At 45.5% G+C, this 20595-nt stretch overlaps 1 protein-coding gene across 4 annotated transcripts in view; it reads right to left on the bottom strand.

Annotated features, from left to right (window-relative positions):
• The window catches only part of Myo5b (myosin VB), a 314400-nt gene that overhangs the window by 141425 nt on the left and 152380 nt on the right, over positions 1 to 20595 (bottom strand). For all 4 annotated transcript variants that reach the window (XM_029472030.1, XM_021150181.2, XM_029472031.1 and 1 more), the window contains exon 5: positions 7021 to 7177. In XM_029472030.1, the coding sequence (XP_029327890.1) occupies positions 7021 to 7177 (157 nt within the window). The remainder of the gene's footprint in view (positions 1 to 7020; positions 7178 to 20595) is intronic.

The following is a 20595-nucleotide window of genomic DNA, read 5'->3' as shown; positions in this document are numbered from 1 at the left end:
TCTTCTTCTTCTTCTTCTTCTTCTTCTTCTTCTTCTTCTTCTTCTTCTTCTTCTTCTTCTTCTTCTTCTTCTTCTTCTTTCTCTCTCTCTCTCTCTCTCTCTCTTTCTCTTCCTGACCTTGCATCCTGCAGCTAATATTCCTCTTGACTAACAGAACAATCCGTGAAAAATGTGAACCTAATTATATCCTTGGTGTAAAATGCTTCAGTGGCTTCTACTCCCCTATAGTTTTAGAGTCTCAGCATAGCCACATACCCGGTAGCAGTAGCCCACCAGCCTTGCCTTTCATTATTTAGTACTCGGTCTCCGGCTCTAAAAACCAGAACACTTCTTTTTTGTTTCTTCAACAGCCCTGTTAGCTCTCCATGGTCACACAAGACCCACCTACACTATTCCCTGTGTTGGAACTCTCTTCCCACAGCTCCCCATGCCCACTAGCCCTTCTTGTTCAAATCCAAACCTGAAGGCAGGCAGACAACCATTCTCTGACTGCACAGAAATTTCCTACGATGCATCTTTCTGGGCCCTGCGCACCCTGCCGTTCCTCCAGGAAAGGATGAGAGTATAGTTACATCGGTGGGCTTCTAAGTCGCCAGCTCAGACGACTCTTAAGCTCCACGGGACAATGTCACACTTCAGTAAGGCAGCTCCGTTTTGAAGATGGAAAAGCTCTATAATGTTGGCCAAAGTTAGCCTTTCCCAGGTCTCCAACACGAGGCCCTGGGCTGCTTATTGTGTCACTTAAAGTGGACAAGGATTCTGAAAGACAGCCATCACTTTCAATCTACTTACATGCTTGTGAAGGTCAAATAATTTGCCCAAGGTCATATGACTGAGAAGCAGTATATTTTAAGTATATCTGGGTCCTGAAGTCTGGATGCAGACTACACGGAATCACAGTCCTGCATGCTGTCCCCCAGCCCCCACCACTCATGTCAGAAAAGAAGAAAAAAGCTGCCTGATATGGGGGCAGCTCGCACAGTTCTAAGGACCGAGCCAAATCCGAGGTAAAACTAGAAAGCACTATCAGCCGTCGAATGAAGCCTTTCCTAGCTCAGTTGGCAGGGTGGAGGGCTGTGGAGGACAGACTGCAGAAGCACCAATCATCATTCTACCCTCCCAAGAAAGGAGGGAAGAAGGGTATCCTTCAGAAACAAACCACACTAAAAACATCAAAGAATCAGCCCTGGACCTAAGGTCCCACATAGCTGCACCCGATGGGCTCTCTGCTTCCTATGGCCTTCAATGTAAAGAAGCCTGCAGCCACATCGCTCCCCCAACATGTTAGAGCAGCCATGCACTCGGGTAAAGTCTCTCTGTGTGGGTTTCCCACTAGTGAATTAAGTGTGGCAACTGAGTATAACCGCCACCATCTTAGTATTCCCATGAATTAACAGACCCCAGCATGACCGGTGGCTGCAACACAGAGCAACAGGGAGATGGTCTGGCCCTCCTGGTAATGTGCTATAGTAGGCCCATTACAGTGCTGTCTAAACAATGGCAACACACATCTACATTTCACCACTCTTAAAACACACAGACAACTGAATAGGCTAAACACGAGTTAGCAATCAGCAAAAGCCAGTTTGTGGTAGATTATGAGACACAATCTACTGTCACCATTGTCAACGAATAATGTCAAATTCCAATTTACAGTTTCAAATTTCAAGGAGTTCAAATGTCTTATTTTGTAAACAGACACTATACTCATCACCACAGGCCAGATGTGTTGGTGATGGTTTATATCTTTAATCTCAGCACTTGGGAGACAGAGGCAGGAGGATCTCTATAAGTCCAAGGCCAGCCTGGTCGACACAGCAAGTTCTAGGCCAGTCAGGGCTACAGAATGGTTCCCTAGCACAAACAAACAAATAGACAGACAGACAGACAACCACAGCATGTTCTTTGCTGTTCATGCATACAGAAATGTGAAATTTGAATAGACTTTCCTATGTAAATTGAATAGTAATATACAGAAATACAATGAATAACTTTAATATTGGGTTACACAACAGAGAGGCAGACAAGAGTTGTACGGGCACACAAGAGAGGGAGCATGCAGCCTGCCAGCAGAGTGGCAAAGGCTGAGAAAGAGAAACCTGCAGTGAATCCCAGACAGCAGAATCCTCCCAGTGGAGAAAACACAGTGGAGACAACGGGCAGCAGAGTCTAAAATAGACAATGTTGGAGTGGCTAAATGTAAGGCTGAGTAAGAACACAGATGTAGGGCTCGTAGGAACCAGATTCTTGTCTGAATTGGTTAAACAGCTGCAGCCATTTTCAAAACAACAATGAAGACAAAAATCCTAAAACTCACACCTTTGGTCTTTTATCATTTTTAAAATTGTATTTGTTACTCTGTGGCTCCAACCTTTCTCCTTCCAGTAGGGGAAGATTCTGTGGCTTTTAGGGTCTGTCTGTGTATTAGTTAGGGTTTTACTGCTGTAAACAGACACCATGACCAAGGCAAGTCTTATAAAAACAACATTTAATTGGGGCTGGATTACAGGTTCAGTCAGAGGTTCAGTCCATTATCATCAAGGTGAGAGCATGGCAGTATCCAGGCAGGCATGGCGCAGGCAGAGCTGAGAGTTCTATATTTTCATCCAAAGGCTGCTAGTGGCAGACTGACTTCCAGGCAACTAGAGTAAGGATCTTATGCCCACACCCACAGTGACACACCCATTCCAACCAGGTCACACCTATTTCAACAAGGCCGCACCTCCAGATGGTGCCACTCCCTGATCCAAGGATATACAAACCATCACGGTCTGGTTTCATGATTCCATACCCTGGGACTCGGGTTCTATTCCTGCCTCCTCCTGATCTCCTGATTAGCAATGTTCTCCTAATCAGTACAGACTTAGGCATAAATCTCTCCTAGGATGCTCTCAAGGTGTTTAAGAAAACTAGGGTCAGAGAGCACTGTCAACGAATCACACCGATCTCCCCCAGCCAATCCAGCCCAGCCCCCAGTCTGCATAATTCAACAGCTGCCACTCAGCGCAGCCTACTGGTACTTGTGCATGCTCAGACTATGCCCAGTTCTGTCTCCCCGGGAAGTGTCTGCAGTGGAAGCAAGGAGACATGCCACAGTAACTGATTGCTTGGGGGTGAGCCAGGCAGGGACTCTTCCCAGAGTCTGGGCAGAATAGCCAGGAATCAGCTGCTCCTAACTGAGACACTTGGAGGAGCCACAAGATGACTTCCTGACACATAGGGAAGGCTAAACCTGGAACATTTGAAAAGTTGTGCCCAACTTTGGTAGAACAAAAGTTGTTCATTTTCTGTCGGTAACACCGGATTTCCCAGCCAGGGTTCCTCCTAATTCTGCTGCCTCCTCTCTACAACCAAATTCAAGCTTTCCCCCAAAGATAGCACCAAAGGCTCACAATTGGAGGGAGGAATCCTGAGCGCTTTAAGTGGATGGTTTCCCAAGCAGCAAGTTGCCCAAGGCAGAGAGTGAATGTCTGGGGCTCAAACAACAATATTTACTTACACAACCATAATGAGGGTAGTTCATGTCTACACTCCTCTTCATCCAGACCCGAGCAGTTAAGCATACCTTGGTCTCCTGGGGGAATGCATGTTGTTCTTATGTTTCTAGCGTGCTCAAGCATCCTGCTCACAGAACTCAGAAGCCTACTCAGTCCATAACAAACAGTGCACGCTTTCAGTTATTAGTAACCACAATAACTTAAAAGTATTCCCAGGGCAGGGACTTAAGTCGATAACTTCTGTATCAATGTCCACAGGAAGAGTACCCACAATAGGCAAAAGGCAGAAACAACCACATGCCCATCAAGTGAGAAATGGCTGAACAAATCCCAGTGAATGTATGCAATGAGAGACACAGCCATAAAAAGAACAAAGTATCGATAAATGCTAAAATATGAGTGGATCTTGAAAACATCATGCCAAGTAAATCTAACCTGATACACACGGACCAGTATTGTAGGATGCCCTTCACATGAAGTCCCCAAAGGAGCGAGTCAAAAACAAGAGGTTGAAATCAGTTTGCCAAGGACCTGAGGAAGTAATCCTTCAATGGGAACAGTGTTTCTACTGGGGTAATGGGAAAGTTCTGGCAACAGATGGTAGTGGTAGATAAACAATGAGTGTATTTCATGCCTCTGAATCATATACCTAAAGTGGAAATGTTTTGCCATGTATATTTTTCACAATAAAAAATTTTGAAAATGCCCCTTTTGTTTTATTTAGTAACATGGTATCTTGCTTGTGCTGAACTCCAAGAGTGACTAACATTTACTTTGATCAGTCACCAAGCATCAAAGAGAGAATTCTCTGCTTTGCCAAGAGTAACTGCTTTATCTTTAGAAGAAGGTCCATGTCTCTGAAATCTGCCTAGGAGATAAACTGAGCACTGAAAATCGATCCATGGAGAAAGCCAGTCTGGTTCAGAGAAAATAGTGTGAGTTGCAAAGTGCTGGCCTAGTTGCTCTAACGCAGGCACACATACGGTACCAAAGCCACAGTCCATGGGTTTCTTCTGCACTGGGGCCACAGGCAGGGCCTGACTTCAGAAGTCTTAGAACTACATAACTTAAACTAGATACCAACTGAGTGTTGGACAACAGAGTTTGCTGTGGAAAGCCTAATGCATGCTGGGGGTAGTAAGTTCACTCAAACTTAACGACACGGTTATGCTCCAATCCCCATGAAAACGCTGGAGACAATGCATCAGGATGTGGAGTGTCAGATACATCAGGATGTGGAATGCCAGCTGGCTACGGAACCACAGGGATTCTGTCATTGTCCATACTGTCAGAGGTCCCTCCTCGTCTTTATAACAGGTGGCTGGTTCTGCAATGGTGTATCTGGATCAGAAACATCACTATCACATCGGTGCTCATGAGAAATGCAGAGCACTGGTCCTTTTTCTAGACCTTCTGAATCAGGAACTCCAGATGTGCAGTCCAGTGTAGACCTGAATCAGAAACTCCAGATGTGCAGTCCAGTGTCTGAAGTTTTATTGAGCCTCCCTCCCATACAGTAATCAGTTTGTCTCTGTCTCTGTTGTCTTTGTCTCTCCCCCTCCCCCCCTCTCCCCTTCCTTCTCCCCCTCCCCTCCCCCTTCCCCTCCTTCCTTCACCCTCTCCTGGCTGGCCTCAAACTCTGAACTCTTTGAAGCCAAGCTCTGCCACCCTCCTACCTCTGTCACCCAAGTGCTGAGACAAAGGCGTGTACCACTGAGCCCAACCAGTTCCAAAGCACCAGTATAAATGAAAGTTCTCCTTGTAGCTTTTATGCTCTTGGTAAAAGCACCTTCAATTCTATCGACCATGCTCTAATTTATATAAGAACAATGAAGCTAGCTTCTGAATTCTTAGAGGACAAGCAGTCTCTTGTCACTCAGCAGGAAGGACAGTTTTGAAGGTAGAAATTTAGCTTAAATAACCAAAAACCTGACCTGAGACTCTGAATTTACTCTTGCACTTGGCGAGAGCAGAGGGATAGAGGGACACAAAGGAGACCACAGAAGGTCCAGGAGATTTCCGTGACAATGGAAAGATCCACAGCTGCCATGACTCGTCTGGGTTGCTGGGGCTGAACACACAGCAAACCCAGATCTTATCTCAACTGGGCCATTTCTGTTTCCTTCCCAGCCGAGCTCCATTCAGCTTTATCAGAGATCCTTTTCGTAACGGACAGATAAACATTAACTTTCCAACACCCTTCTTGTAGATTATTAAAATCAGACAGCAGCTGCAAAGCCCAATACGGTTTTGGTTCGACGTTCTGAACAGGTAAAGTTCACGTGAGGGTTCCTAGGAAGCAGGTCCCTTAAACTTTCACAAACAAGCCCTGACGTTCAGGAAAATAACATGGCAGAATTACTGATCTGAAGACTCACAAACTAGAAGAAGAACCATTGCTCTTTTGAAAAAGGCAGCTTCAAAAATATCNCCAACCCCCCCCCCCCTGACAGGGGCTGGAGAGATAGCTCCATGGTTAAGAGCACTGACTGCTCTTCCAGAGGACCGGAGTTCAATTCCAGCAACCACATGGTGGTTTATAACCATCTGTAATGGGATCCTCTTCTGGTGTGGCTGAAGACAGTGACAATGTACGCACATACATAAAATAAATAAATAAATCTTAAAAAACAAACAAACAAACAAACAAAGAAAACCCTGACAACCAAACACATTGAGTCTAATAGGGCTCCAGAGTTGAGGGGGTTAAGTCCATATTAGTGGCAGAGAGGAAGGACATTTAGTCCTACTCTACCAGAATAAACCCTTTAGAGAGGAGAGATAGAGACAGTGATAGAGAGAGGAATAGGGATAGATAGATGATAGGTAGGTAGATAATAGACAGACAGACAGACAGACAGATTTGACTCTAAGCCATTATTTGCTACAGCAAGATCTAATTTTTAGAAATAATTTTGGCCTGAACACACGTTCTCTGAGGCTACTCCACCCAGGTTCCCGTCATAATGTCCTAGCCAATGACAGGACCCAGACAGGGTAAAGAAATAGACAGGGCATGCCTTGGCTACTTCATGCCATTTCAGGTAACAGTTTCTAAAGATCTTCAGCAGAAGTGATGCTGTCCTGAGTGTGCTGGCTCTCCTTTATCATCTTCTCCACAAAGACAGGCCAAAAAGGATCCTGTTTCAATTCATCAGTCTCAGCCTGCATGAGAGCCGCCTCTTCATGCAGAGAGATCTTCGAAGTATCTACTGGTTCTAGGGCAATGCTAATTTTCTGACCCATGATGGCAGCATGAAGGGGAGGCTGCAAAGGTACAGCAGGTGGAAGGGGCCATTACTATAGCACGCACAAGGTCCAAGGACACAGAGTATGAAGACGGTCGACCTAACACAGGGCCCTGCAGGATGATTATCTTTAACCCAGAATTTCAGAGGTACCTATACCCTCCCCCTCCTGATAGAGGAAGAGTGACAGGGCTGCCTAAGTGAGCTGCTTCAGTGATTCTCTTCATAGCCCATGTCACATTCAACCCCCCAGCGACTCCCTGGGAAGGCTTTACCTCCATGATGGGGCTGGATGCTAGGACCTTCTCTTCAATGTTGGTATCACTGGCTGAGCCACCAACGGTGGCAAAATAGCGCATGGCGTACTTGGCCGACACCGTCTTGCCTGCTCCAGACTCTCCGCTGACTATGATGGATTGGTTCTTTTCATCTCTGGAAGGGAAAGAGCTCCGGTCAGTCACTGGCCATGGCAAGGTGCTGCTGCCTGCCAGGGACTCTGATGAGGGGCAACCTGGTGAGAAGCATCTCTTGGGGAATAAATGTGGATAACTGTAAAGTCTGCCCTCATTCATAGGTCTACATAAGCTCTGAAAATGGGAGGAAGAAGGCATATCTGAGCAGGGGTTTCTAATAGCACAGGCCCTCCACCACCGAGCGGAAGAATGGTGTACCCAGCAGCTTACCCTACAAATTGGGACATGATGCCCATTATCCTAAGAACATTTATCCTTTTGTCTTTGTTCCTACAATAGGCCTACTATGTGCCACTGAATTCCCTATAAGTTTTCTGACAAGAACAAGGGTCTTCTCTTGTATTGAGTCTAGCTAGCAGGTTAGTTGTGTGGATTTGAACATTTTGTTTATACAGATGCATAAAGGGCATGATATCACCCTCACCACAACCAAGGGGACAAACTCAAGTCAGGAAAAGAGGATACCTCACACAGGATGGAAAACTACAGTTATTCTTTTAAAAGACAACGCAGGAAGACATATAAGAAATTAAAGGTGCATGTCTTTATGCCCCCAAGGAACCGGGGTATTCAAAGCAGAGAGGAATGACAAATATTTGGGACAGAGTTGAGGGTAAGAAATTGCTTAAGAAGTGGTGAACATGACCATCATCCCTTACGTTCACAAAACCATGAGGAAGGCAGACATTCTACTTCCAGTTGTCAGCCCTGACAGCTGTGCCTGGTACCACGTATGTACTCAAAAGTCAACTGGTGAACTATAATAAGCAGCTTAGGGCTCGGTGGATGCAATCCCCTTCTTTCCCAAATGGAGGCATGCTTAAAACTCAGGATTCCTAGCGCTGGGTCCCATGATTTCCTAGGCAGACTGGGTAACAGAATAACTGAGAGGCCTCCATGATGATCTACCCCTACCCTACCTTGCTAGTTACTATCAGCAGGAGTGAAAACAAAACAACCAAAACCACCAGCTGTGTCCAGATCAGGGACAATGCAGAGAAACTGGACAGGGGATGGTGAGGTAAAGGAACCTGTCCTACTTGAGAGAGACAGAGGGACCAGACAGAGAGAAGAGGCCAGCTGGGGGTGTGAGCACTATAAAGGATGGGGAGCAGGAAGTGGGCTAACCTGGATCCACTCAGTCCCCATGAGCACAGAACCCTGAGGTTGCAGCTCACAATCACGGACATTCACAAAGGGACCCTTGGGGCTCTGAATGGAGAATGGATATGGTTGAACATGTGGATCGTTTAATTGGCCACCCAGCCAACTATATGAAAACGTATGTAGATTCCTTCTTCGTACTTGGGCAATGAAATTCCCCACAGCATCCCGAGATCCCTCTTTGTTCTAAGTCATTTCATTCTTATCAGTGTCCGTTTCTTCTCTCCTCGCTCCCATAACACTAAAAGGTAGCCTCCAAACAGGTCCACAAATGTGGCTCCCATTTTTTCCATTTTTAAAATTAAATAATTACTTATTTACTTATTATGGATGTTTGTCTGGTTTTCTATATGTTTACCATGTGTGTGCCTGGTGCCATTAGAGGATCCCCTGGGATTGGAGTTACAGATGTTTGTGAGTCACCCCAGGGGTGCTGGGAACCAAATCCAGCTCTTCTGCAAGAGCAGCAAGTGCTCTCAGATGCTGAGCCATCTCTCCATCCTCCATGTCCATCCATTTGTTGTTTGTTTTGTTTTGTTTTGTTTTACATTATATACACTGGACCTCAGAGACAACGTTAGGTGTCACCTCTGCTCTCCATACGTTTATCATCAGGCTCTTAGAGAACTGATAAACACAAGCATTCAAGATGGTGGGGTGGCTTTACCAGCCTGGCTTTACACCTTGGCAACTGTCATTTCTGTATGACGTGGGCCACCTCTCTTCTCTGGGGTTACCCTGAGAGCTTCCTGTGTGTAACAAGAGCCAGACTGGGCAGCCCCAGACTCTAGAGCTGTGCTCTGCTTTTATTCCACAATAAGAGGGTGAGTGCAGAATGTGCCGCGCCCTGGTCCTCAGCAGAGAGCCACTCAGAACGAAGAGGTGCATACTGTTCCATTTAACAAGGATCCAGGGGTGTAACATAGAACGAATAGCTCTGTCGGAGAGGGGGACACATCAGTGCTCCAGGCATCCAGCCGCAGCATAGCACACACAGGAAATTGAACAGCAAAGGGATCTGGGTAAAACATCTTCCTTGACAAAGACAAATAAGGCACAAAGCAGGAATCCTTATCACGTCCCACTCTCAGTGTCAAGGTGCCACCTACTTTGTACAACACCGAGGCACAACCAAGCATGCGCTGCTCAGAGGAGAGAATGATGCACACAAGAGGCAAGATGCTTTAGGAGACAAGCGGCCTTGTCCAAAGATAAGTGGCCAAGAAGGAAAAACAAAGGACTAGCTTATGTGACAAGTGTCAAGAATTAAAAAAAAAAAGGAAGTAAAATCATCAAACCCCAGCAGTGTAGCGGGGGGGAGGAGGCACAGACACAGCCCGGGGTTCACCAATATCACAGCTAGCTGTCCTCTACTTTCAAATTTTCTGCATTGTTCTGGCAACAAGGCTCAGTCAACAGAGTGCTCACTGTGCAAGTGTGAGGGCCCGAGTTTGGATCCCCGGCGTGAACATAAAAGGCTGCGTGAGTGTGTGCACCTGTGATCCCAGCACCAAGGAAGCAAGGACAGGAAAGAGTGGCCCTGAGGCTGGCTGGCCAGCAATCCTAACCAGTAGGTGAGCATCAAAGTTAGGGAGAGATCCTGTCTCAAAGAAGGAGTTGGAGACCAACTGAGGAAAGGAGTGTATACATACACACACACAAATACATATACACATGCACACACACATACAGATATACACACATACACTCTCACCCACACATACACACACTCTACACATACCATACACATATATATACACCATATACACACTGTACACATACCATACACACATACACTGTACACATACCATACACACACATACACACATACCATACACACACATATACACACACCACACACACACACACACACCATATACCCACTGTACACATACCATATACACACACATACACACACATACACACACATACACACACACATACATATACACACATACATACACATACATACACACACATACATACACACACATACATACACACACATACACACATACATACACACCTACCCACATCCACCCACACACACCCATATACACACACCCATGCATACGCTGTACACACACACACACCATACAAACACCATTTCTGGATATGAGTTCCTTTAGTGACAACTACTGAAAGTAATTGATTAATCCGGTGACTATATAAGGACAGGTTCTCCACATATGTTCAAGTGAGATAAACCCACTTCTTAGACTACCAAGTTCCTTTGAATAGGCCTGGGAGGCATGCACACTACTGTGTATCCACCCACAGGATGATGGGACAACACCACCTTACATTTAGTTCTTCCTATGTTAGCTGTCCTCCTGACTCAGAGCCGGAATCCAGGACACAGACATTAAAAGATTTTGAACTCAATTGTATTACTGATGGACTGACTTTGCACATGATTGTTAACTTAGCCAATCACTTCAGCTCCGTCTTAGTGCTGAGATCCTTGAGCCTTAAGCTGTTCTGAGTGGCTGCCTTCATTTGGTACTCAAGTCTCTAATTTATCCTTACACCCTTGCCAGATTAACTTTCTAAATCGATGCTCTAATTACATTTTTCCTTTTTCAAAAACTTAAATAGCTATCAGCTCCTCAGGGTCCTCAGCTGAGCATAAGGACCCTGCTACAGTGTAACACTGAGGCCATTAACGAGTTTGGTGCATTGAGCATCCTGAGTGAGGTAACCCAAGCACAAAAGAACCCACATGGTATGCACTCTCTGATGAGTGGATATTAGCCCAAAAGCTCAGAATATCCAAGATACAATTCACAGACCACATGATGCTCAAGAAGACAGAAGACCAAAGTATGGGTGCTTTAGTTCCTTTTAGGCAGGGGAACAAAATACTCTTGGGAGCAAACATGGAGACGAAGTGTGAAACAAAGACTGAAGGAAAGGCCATACAGAGACTGCCCCACCTGGAGATCCATCCCATATACAGTCACCCAATGCAGACACTATTGTGGATGCCAAGAAGTGCATGCTTACAGGAGCCTGATATAGCCGTCTCCTGAGTGGCTCTGCCAGAGCCTGACATATACAGAGGTGGATGCTCTCAGCCAACTATTGAACTGATCACTGGGTCCCCAATGGAGGAAGGAGTTAGAGAAAGGATTGAAGGAGCTGAAGGGGTTTGCAAGCCTATAGGAAGAAAAACATTATCAACCAACCAGAGCTCCCAGAGTCTAAACCACCAACCAATGTGTACACATAGAGGGACCCATGGATCCAGCTGTATATGTAGCAGAGGATGGTCTTGCCAAACATCAATGAGAGAAGAAGCCCTTGGTCCTGTGAAGGCTCCATGCCTCAGTGTAGGGGAATGCAAGGGCAGGGACGCAGGAGTGGGAGAGTGGATGAGTGGGTGGGTGGGAGCACACCCTCATAGATGCAGGAGGACGGGGGGATGGGATAGGGGATTTCTGGGGAAGAAACTGGAAAAGGAGATATTTGAAATGTAAATAAAAAAATTCAATTAAAAAAACCTGTTTAGTGTGTTGATCCCCAGTTCTGACAGGCTCTGTAAGCCGCTCCACCATGTTATAGAGGAAACTCTCTTCACTGCATATCTGCTACACGATTATATGATGGTTTTGTGAATCAGCCACATTGACCACTTAGTCTATGTGCAGTATATACCTCCCCCCAGGAATGCATTTGGGGGACTCCCTCTGTCTGGCGTGTCTTCAATGCAGGCCCTTGGGAGTCATCCTGATTCCCTACCCTAGGCTTCTCAGAAGACATTATTTCTCATCTCTTCAAGTCGAGAGCCATTTATTTTGTTCTACTTCTAATATGTTGCCACATTTCATGTGACACTGGCTGCAGTCCTTGCTGCATGGCATTTATTTGTGTCTTTCTCTGGCATCCTGTCTTTCCATCTCTAGGTAGGAAGCTGCAATGTGTGTTCCCATGTAAGCCTCTCCATTTTTGACATTCAGTAATTCTACAACTAATATATTAATAGGAGCTGTGACTAAGAAAAAGACTAGTTCCCTATTTTAGGTCATTTGGGGATGGGTGTGAGGATACATGCATAAATATAGATTTTAACACAATATCCTCCAAAAATACAAGCAATGTTGGCTCCAGCTACTCAGCCCACTTATAGAGATGACTTAGATGTAACTTGAGCCAATCTGCTTTTCAATAAATCCCTTTCTCCTACCCCAGTAAAATTTCCGTTAGAGAAGGCAAGGCTAAGGAATCTCGTGTCCAGATGTTAGCCAAGGTCCAAGCTGTCTCTAGGATGACATTTACTACTGCAGACAGGAAATGCACTGAAAGGCCTCTGCCTCACATAAGAGCAGAGGATTCTGGGATATCCAGCTCAGCTATCCTACAGCTTCTGGCAAAATGCCCAACACCAGCATATACACCTACCTCTAATGTCAGATATTGGCATATACACCTTCCTCTAATGCCCGACACTGGCATACTCACCTACCTCTAATGCCAGACACCAGCATATATACCTGTTTCTAATGTCTGACACTGCCATATACACCTGCCTCTGATGCCTGACACTGTCATATACACCTGCCTCTAATGCTCGACACTGTCATGTACACTTGCCTCTAATGCCTGACACTGTCATATACACCTGCCTCTTATGCCAGACACTGCCATACTCACCTACCTCTAATGCCAGACACCAACACATATACCTGCTTCTAATGTCTGACACTGGCATATACATCTGCCTCTACACCTGCCTCTAATGCCTGATGCTCTCATGTGCACCTGCCTCTAATGCCTGGCACCAGCATATACACCTGCCTCTAATGCCTAGCAATGTCATATACATCTGCCTCTAGTCACAACTCACCCCAGGCTGCACCTTTCTTGGACACATGAGGGGTCCAAAACTTGCTTTTAAGACTCATTTTTCTTCCATGTTTCCCACTGCAGCACTTTAAGCTAAGTGCCCTCCCTTGCCCACCATCCAGGCTCTACCTACCCCTTGCTGTTAAGTCTTCCAGTAGCATCATTTGGCTTCTAAAGGAGAGCCACAACCCACTGGGCTCAAATCCTAGGCCACCCAGCGCCTCTGCTCGGCCTCACTGCCTGCCACTCTTTTCCCTCCTGACTACGTCCACACCACAGCAGGGCTTTGTCCTTCATTCCCTCCTGTGCCATGGCAGCTGGATGCTTTCCTAGATCAAACCAATTACCCACTTTTCATCTCAGAGCTTTTAATGCCTGGTGCTCAATCACCTCATGCCTCATAATGCCTCATGTACAACTGCTTTTTAATTTAATTACTAGCCTATTAACATCATGCCCGGGTGTTTGCAAAGCCCTTAGTCATGCATCTCACACTTAGTAGCCATAAAATCAACAGGTCTCAGGCTTTGTCTCTTAAGAGAAACCAGAAGCTGAGCAGGTCCAAGAATGTGCTCACAGTGCCTGAGCAAGAGAGAAAGAATACAAGTTTCTGTCTCTGTCCAACCCTCCTTGGTCTATGGCACATCTTCCTTATGACCATCACTTGCCAGGATAATGAAGCAGTGTTAGCAAATCTAGCCCCAATACTAGGTGACATGTCAGGCATCCTCGGCACTGACTGGCTCACTGTCAACTCCTCTGGCCAAACACTGCATCATTATGGCACGTACTCCATGATTTACTAAGGTGTTAACCATTGACCTAATGCCCTAAAGCCTAAGTCTCACGATAAAGAGCATCAGATAAAAGGTCTTAGATGGACAGTCCAGCACCTGGGACTATGCTATGAGCACAGCCTCCAGCCTTGTAGTCATATATAGTGGCAAGTGCTGAGGTCCAAGCCAGAGCCCCTTAAACTTGTGCAGTTTCCTTCCTGTAAAACCAATCTAGTCATACTGCCCCCCCCCCCACCCATGGGCCATTTATGGCAGGGATGGGGCTAACCGTGTGGAGTCTCAGACAGGCACCAATCTAAATCTCTGAACTGGAATCTCAGTGAGAAGATGAAGTGAGAACATCATATCTTAGACTCCTCATACCCAGCCTACTTGTAAATCAGGAGTGAGAGGACATCTCATTTTGTCAAAGCACAGAGAGGACTCATCAGCTCTGATTTGGGGTACAGCCATTCTATTGTTCTCTCTAGAGTGACAAATCATCTACAAACACGAGTGTCAGGAAATATTCTATTTATCCCAGGGATAATCAATCTACTCCTCCTTGCTGTCTACTCTTTAATTACACTGTCAACACCCCATTGATACACAGAGCATCTACTCTGGCAGCAGTGGGAAACCACCATGCTAGAGAACAGGAATAAACTGTTCAATAAAGCCGTCTGTGTCAGTACCATGGACAGGGGTGCTCGCCAGGAGACTATGGGAAAAGCAACCATGAAACTTGGAAAGGATGACTATTTCAAAATGGTAACATTATATCCTGTCTGTTTCAATAAATTCAAACAAAAGGAAACAACCGGAGAAAGCTTATAACTTGTGCTTAGCAGTCAGTCTCAAGTGTTTGCTTGATAAGATGAAAATGAACTTCTGCATAAAGGATAAGTTCATTTTCCACATTTGTTTTAGGGGGATCCTGGGAGCCAAGAGCTCTGTTTATAAACCACATAGGTGTAGTGCGATACATACATGAAGATAATACAACTCCTCTGCACCACATCTGAGAGAAAGAATCCCTGAAAGCTCCATCCATCCCACCTCCCCAACACATAAGCAAAGACAGACTGAGGACCAACTCCTCCCCCCACCCCGCCCCTGCATGCCCCCACCCCGCTCCAGCTGTGAGTGGGAAATGCCAGCTCCTTGGTTCATAGAGCAAGTGGCTCAATGATGAGCCCCACAGCCTCCTGCTGATCCTTTATTCTGTGGCTCCAGACCTAGGGCAGCCATTGAGTTCTGGGGTGTGTTCCTTACCATTTGCTGACTCCTCAAGCACAGTTTGAGAGTAAAATCCTTTGGGGTGATCACAAGAAACAGGGAAACACTTGCTGTGACTTTGGGCTTTACAGGCTTGTTGTGGTTGTGTCACTAGCTGGTGGTGATGGTGACACATATGTGAAATAAGTGTAATAAGCTATTTCGTTTGGTCCTGGAACTGCTTCACAGGGAAAGATATGCTGAAGCAACATGACCTCTCCATAGCCAGCTATCTCGTTTTTTGTTTGTTTTTGTTTTTTCGAGACAGGATTTCTCTGTGTAGCTCTGGCTGTCCCGGAACTCACTCTGTAGACCAGGCTGGCCTCGAACTCAGAAATCCATCTGCCTCTGCCTCCCAAGTGCTGGGAGTAAAGACATGCACCACCATTGCACAGCCTCAGCTATCCAGTTGGAATCTAGATCCAGGGAACTTAAGAAATTCACCTAAAACACAAGCTCTTCCTTGCTACAACTGGCTTCCTTTGACCTGGCAATAAAATACAAGAGTTTTCATTTTCTACAGACTGCTTCATCCCTGCATCTTCTAAATTTAGCCCCCACCTGGAAGATAAATTGCAACATCACCCTCCCTTCTCCAGGTGACCCCTTAGGTAAGCTCACCTTTCCCCATCAATCTGCAACCTACAAGTTACCATTTTCCGATACCACCTGCCATGGTTAGCTTTACTTATCAATGTGACACAACCTAGAATTACATGAGAGTCTCAGTGATGGCTGCCTATATTGGGTTGCCTTGTGGACATGTCAGTGAGGAACTGTCTTAAGTTAATTGATATAGGAAGACCCAGCCCACTGTGGGTAGCACCACTCCCCAGATAGGGCATCCTGGACTATGTAAGAGTGGAGAAGTCAAGCCGGAGAAGTACAAGAAAGTAAATGAACATGATTGCACTTATTATCTCCACGCTTGGATGTGCCGTGACTACCTGCCTCAAGTTCTTGCCTGGACTTCCCCGACAATGATGGGCTACAATATGGAATTGTAAGCAGAAATAATTCCTCTTCCCCCTAAGTGTATCAGGATATTTTATCACAGCAACAGATATGAAACTAACCCACTGCCCACCCCCAAGCTGTCCCAATACTCACACCTGTACTATACCTGTCTCCCGGGCAATTGGATATGGACATGCCCAAAGGTTCTACGTCCTGAAAGGAATTCTTCAGTTACCCAGCCTTCTGTTCTTCTCCTTGACTTCCCAAGGCAGAAAGAACAGGGGATTCTTGGAACCTCTCTTTCTCTTTCTTCTTGCATGAACTCAGGATGGCTATACTGCTTTGGTATTTTTAGAACACATCCTCTCAGCTTGACTCTCCATCCTCTCTCCTTTATGCCCCACTATGGCATGAGTCATCTTTGTCAATGTCGTTCATGCCCTTAGTCCAACCCCACTCACTGCTTCTGGGCAAACACTTCCAAAGACTCATCTGAATGTGTCCAGGCCCTCATTGGTGCACCCATGTTTGAGACATCGTTAGTACTCTGATGCTTCACAACCTATACCCAGAGATTAGTCTTGGCAGATGTGATGGGTGGGTACAAATGGTGGTGGAACACAGACAATGGTCACGGAGAAACATAATGTCCAGAGCAGACAGAGCACGGCCTCTGACAACTACAAAGAAAATAATTTGCTTACTAGTAGGCAAATCTAAGTTGTATCCTTGGGATTAAAGTGTCCAAGATTGTTATGAATGCAGCCTGACACACAATTGTAAACTTACTTAAGATATTTTGAGACTGCTTTTTGCAACAACAACAGCAGGAACAACAAGCCTCAATAACTTGGTTTAAGTATGAGCTATGTAATTGACAATGTCATACCTTACAGTCCAAAGGCTAGACACACTTCTAAGATTCTCCAACCTGGGTGTACATGGCCAATACACTGGTACTTATGGTCTTTACATCAGACCAGCAGAATCACAGTCTGTAGGCTGGGACCTGGGGATGGATTTTTAAATTCCACAAGAGACTCCATTATTCTGCCATGGGGTTAGAAACTACTTAGTGTTAAATTAGTCACTGTGTGAATAGGCTCAGGCAAGTGAAACAATTCAGACACAGTGTAACTTCTTTATTTTCTATGGTAGCCTGTATACAATGTAACTAACACTGCTTAAAACCTGGCTTGAGGCGACTAAACAGTCTTTAACTGGAAAGGCAGTAACTGCTCTTCCCAGCTGCAGGCAACAGGTACCATTGCTTTCCTTTCTAAGCTGTTATCATTCACCTAGAAAACCAAGCAGCTTCGTCATTAATTGGTTTTATATTGTTGAATTTCAGAGTTTGAATGTAACTGGGTATGGTGGCACAACTTGTAACCCTAGCCTGAAGCTAACTATGTTGGGTTGTTTTAGGGTGTCTACTCCACAGGCTACAGGACTAGCTGAAGAGAACCAGTGTTTATGCCCGCCCCCCATGCCTTTCATGCAGCCGCTGCAAGGCTCTCACATTTAACTTAAGTTTCTCTTCTCTGCCTGTCTCCAGTCACCCCCAAAGTCCCCAGACTCATGGACCAGAAAGTCTCCTCAACCACTGAAATCCCTGAGACCCTGAAGGCTTGTGGGGTGGGGCAAGAGGACAGACGCTTAGGATATGGTGGTGCCAGGAGCTAAAAAGTCTTGTTCAGGACACATGATGATGATTAAATGGTACAGAGCACAAAGACACATTTGTGACCCACCTACTGCATGTCTACTGCACTGTTGGCACTCAAATATTTCACAATGGATGAATAGATTTTAGGAGTGAAAAAAGAGCCCTCAAATATTGCTTGGCTATGAAAAAGCACTGCTAATTACACCCATTCATGTCAGCTATTTGATATCTATGACTAAATTATGCAGCGCAATGATTATGAGCAATGATTATGAATAGTATTAAGCCTGATATTGAATGCTGCTGTAGGCTTCATTCAACTGCAAAGATAAATGTTCCCTCATCTGTGCTGCCTATAGAATTTTAAAAATGCAATAGATTTCCCTCTCCAGGAACAGATGCACACATCTGCCTTGGGACTCTCACCTATGACACAGCTTTCCAGCCAAGACCCTTTTGAGTGCTCTAGAGGCAGATATAATAAAAAGGTCTCAAGCAAGCGAATTCCTGGGTGTTGTTCAAACACGAGATCCTTATGGTTGAACCAAACAGGACTGCTGGTACTTGTATTCAGTTCACACTCTCACAGTTCCTTCTTACATCCTCCTGTGAAAATCCTCCCTTTTCACAGTGAGGAAAGGAGACACTCCGGAGCAGAGAAACAACAAGACTCATGCTGAACAAGTGCTTGAACCTCGTTTTCTCATTGGCTTATCAGATCTGAGTATGTTTCGATTATGGCTTTGGGAATTAAGGTACCAAGAGATCCTGGAGATGGTATGTGATGGCAGATGGATAACTCCACTCTTCTTGGAGAAACAGTAAGCTAGTGAGGATGATAGAACCCCTGCAAGGCCTGCAGGAAGAAGTCTGGAGTCCACAGTCTTCATAGTAAGCGCACTAATCTCTCTTCCTCCAGCAGCGGCTTGGGGTAGACTGGAGTGTCTCGGGGTTCTCAGAGAACACAGAACTCAGGGCTGAAGGACAATGGATATACTCTTCTCTTACCTTAAGTAGCAAGACCCCAAGGGAGGAACCATGTCCGCACTGACCACGAATTATATAGCAGCTAACTTTTATGTCTAGACATTTCTCTTCTCTACCTTCAGCCTCAGCTTCAACATGGCCCATGCCCCTCTCACTTTGGTTACCATTAGCACATCAGCATTAGCCCAGGAGCAACCAGCGAGAGTGACTGTGGCACAAGGAAGGATTTGGTCTGACCTCACCAAAGGACAGCTCAATTTTGGTGGCTCGGTCTGCCTGTAGTGTGGATCTGGGTCAGGATTCCACTGTGTCCTGTGCTGTGAAGCCTCAGCAGGGACCTGCAGATCCCATGGCTCAGACTAACATACAAGGCTGTCTATAGCAGATGCTCAGACAGTGGGAATCCAGGGAATTCCATGTGGGCTGTGAAGGCTTGGGAAGTCCAGGGTAGAATGAGGAGACAACAAAGAGCCAGAGAGAGACTAGACATGGACTTGACCAGGCAGGCTTCATTCATCATCCAAGAATGAGTAGCACAAACCCTTATGGTTGAACCAAACAGGACTACTGGTACTTGCATTCAGGCCACACTCCCAACACTTCCTTCTTACATCTTCCTGTGAAAATTCTCCCTTTGCTATCTCTATCCCCTGCTCCTTCCTTGAGGCTAAACACAAAAGATCATCTTTGGAACACCATGCTGAAAATTCTCATAAAAGTGGACATCTCTCCCTCCAGGGGTCTCCTCTTACAACTGCCTCTTTTCTCATTTCTAAGTGAAAAAGCAATTGAGAGCCACACAGACTTGTAGAACCCAAGCCAGACATCTTAAGTCCAGCATTCTTTCCTCCCATCATGCCAAGGTTCTTCAACTACATCATGCATCCAACCTCTGGAGTAGCATCTCTGTGAAATGCCTGCTTCTCACTGAGGTATTCAAGCAGATGTAATCAGCCTGAAGGCTCAGTTGATAATTCATGTAACAGCAGAGCTCAAAGCAGGCACAGAAGGCACATACATAAGTGCTATTCATCAATAAAGCTCACTTTGTCACTGTTCTCTTTGGTACAATGTCCCTAGACTGTGGATCCCAGGTCACAAATGAATTAGATCCATAAAGTTTCTAAAGGCATCCGAATCTGCAAAAGGCTCTCTGTAATGAGCTGGAAGAAACCCAGTAATAGAAGGCAAATCAATCAGTCATTCATTAGACTAGCAGGAAAACTTGCCCAGTCTCAGACACCTATCTAACAAAACGAAAATTAAGGTTCTCCTTTCTCACCCACACAAGATCTGGATAATATCTGGTGGGTCCCATCTGGAACATGCTGTCGAGAAGAGCCACCTCCATCTCTCCACTCTTCACAGCACCCCTCTCCACCCAGAGCTAAGTTTTAAGGTGACAAAGACAAGAGAATACCACACTTAGGTCAAGGGCTGGACTTCGTGCTAACGGCCTCTGGCAAAACCAGACAACATTAATCAAAGTAAAACAGAACCTATTACTACTCTGCTGGGTGGGCGTGGAATCAAGATCTTGCCTGAAGCCAACAGGGTTTCTCTGATGATTTACCTTCCTGGTCTTTTTTTTTTTTTTTTTTTTTTTTTTTTTTTTTTATAGAGGTTTTTTTTTCATTTAAGTACACCGTAGCTGTCTTCAGACACTCCAGAAGGAGATCAGAATTTGACACAGCATCTTAAGGT

The sequence above is a fragment of the Mus caroli genome, chromosome 18, assembly GCF_900094665.2.
Source record: "Mus caroli chromosome 18, CAROLI_EIJ_v1.1, whole genome shotgun sequence".
Lineage (NCBI taxonomy): Eukaryota > Metazoa > Chordata > Mammalia > Rodentia > Muridae > Mus > Mus caroli.
This window is presented reverse-complemented; position numbering and strand designations above follow the sequence as displayed.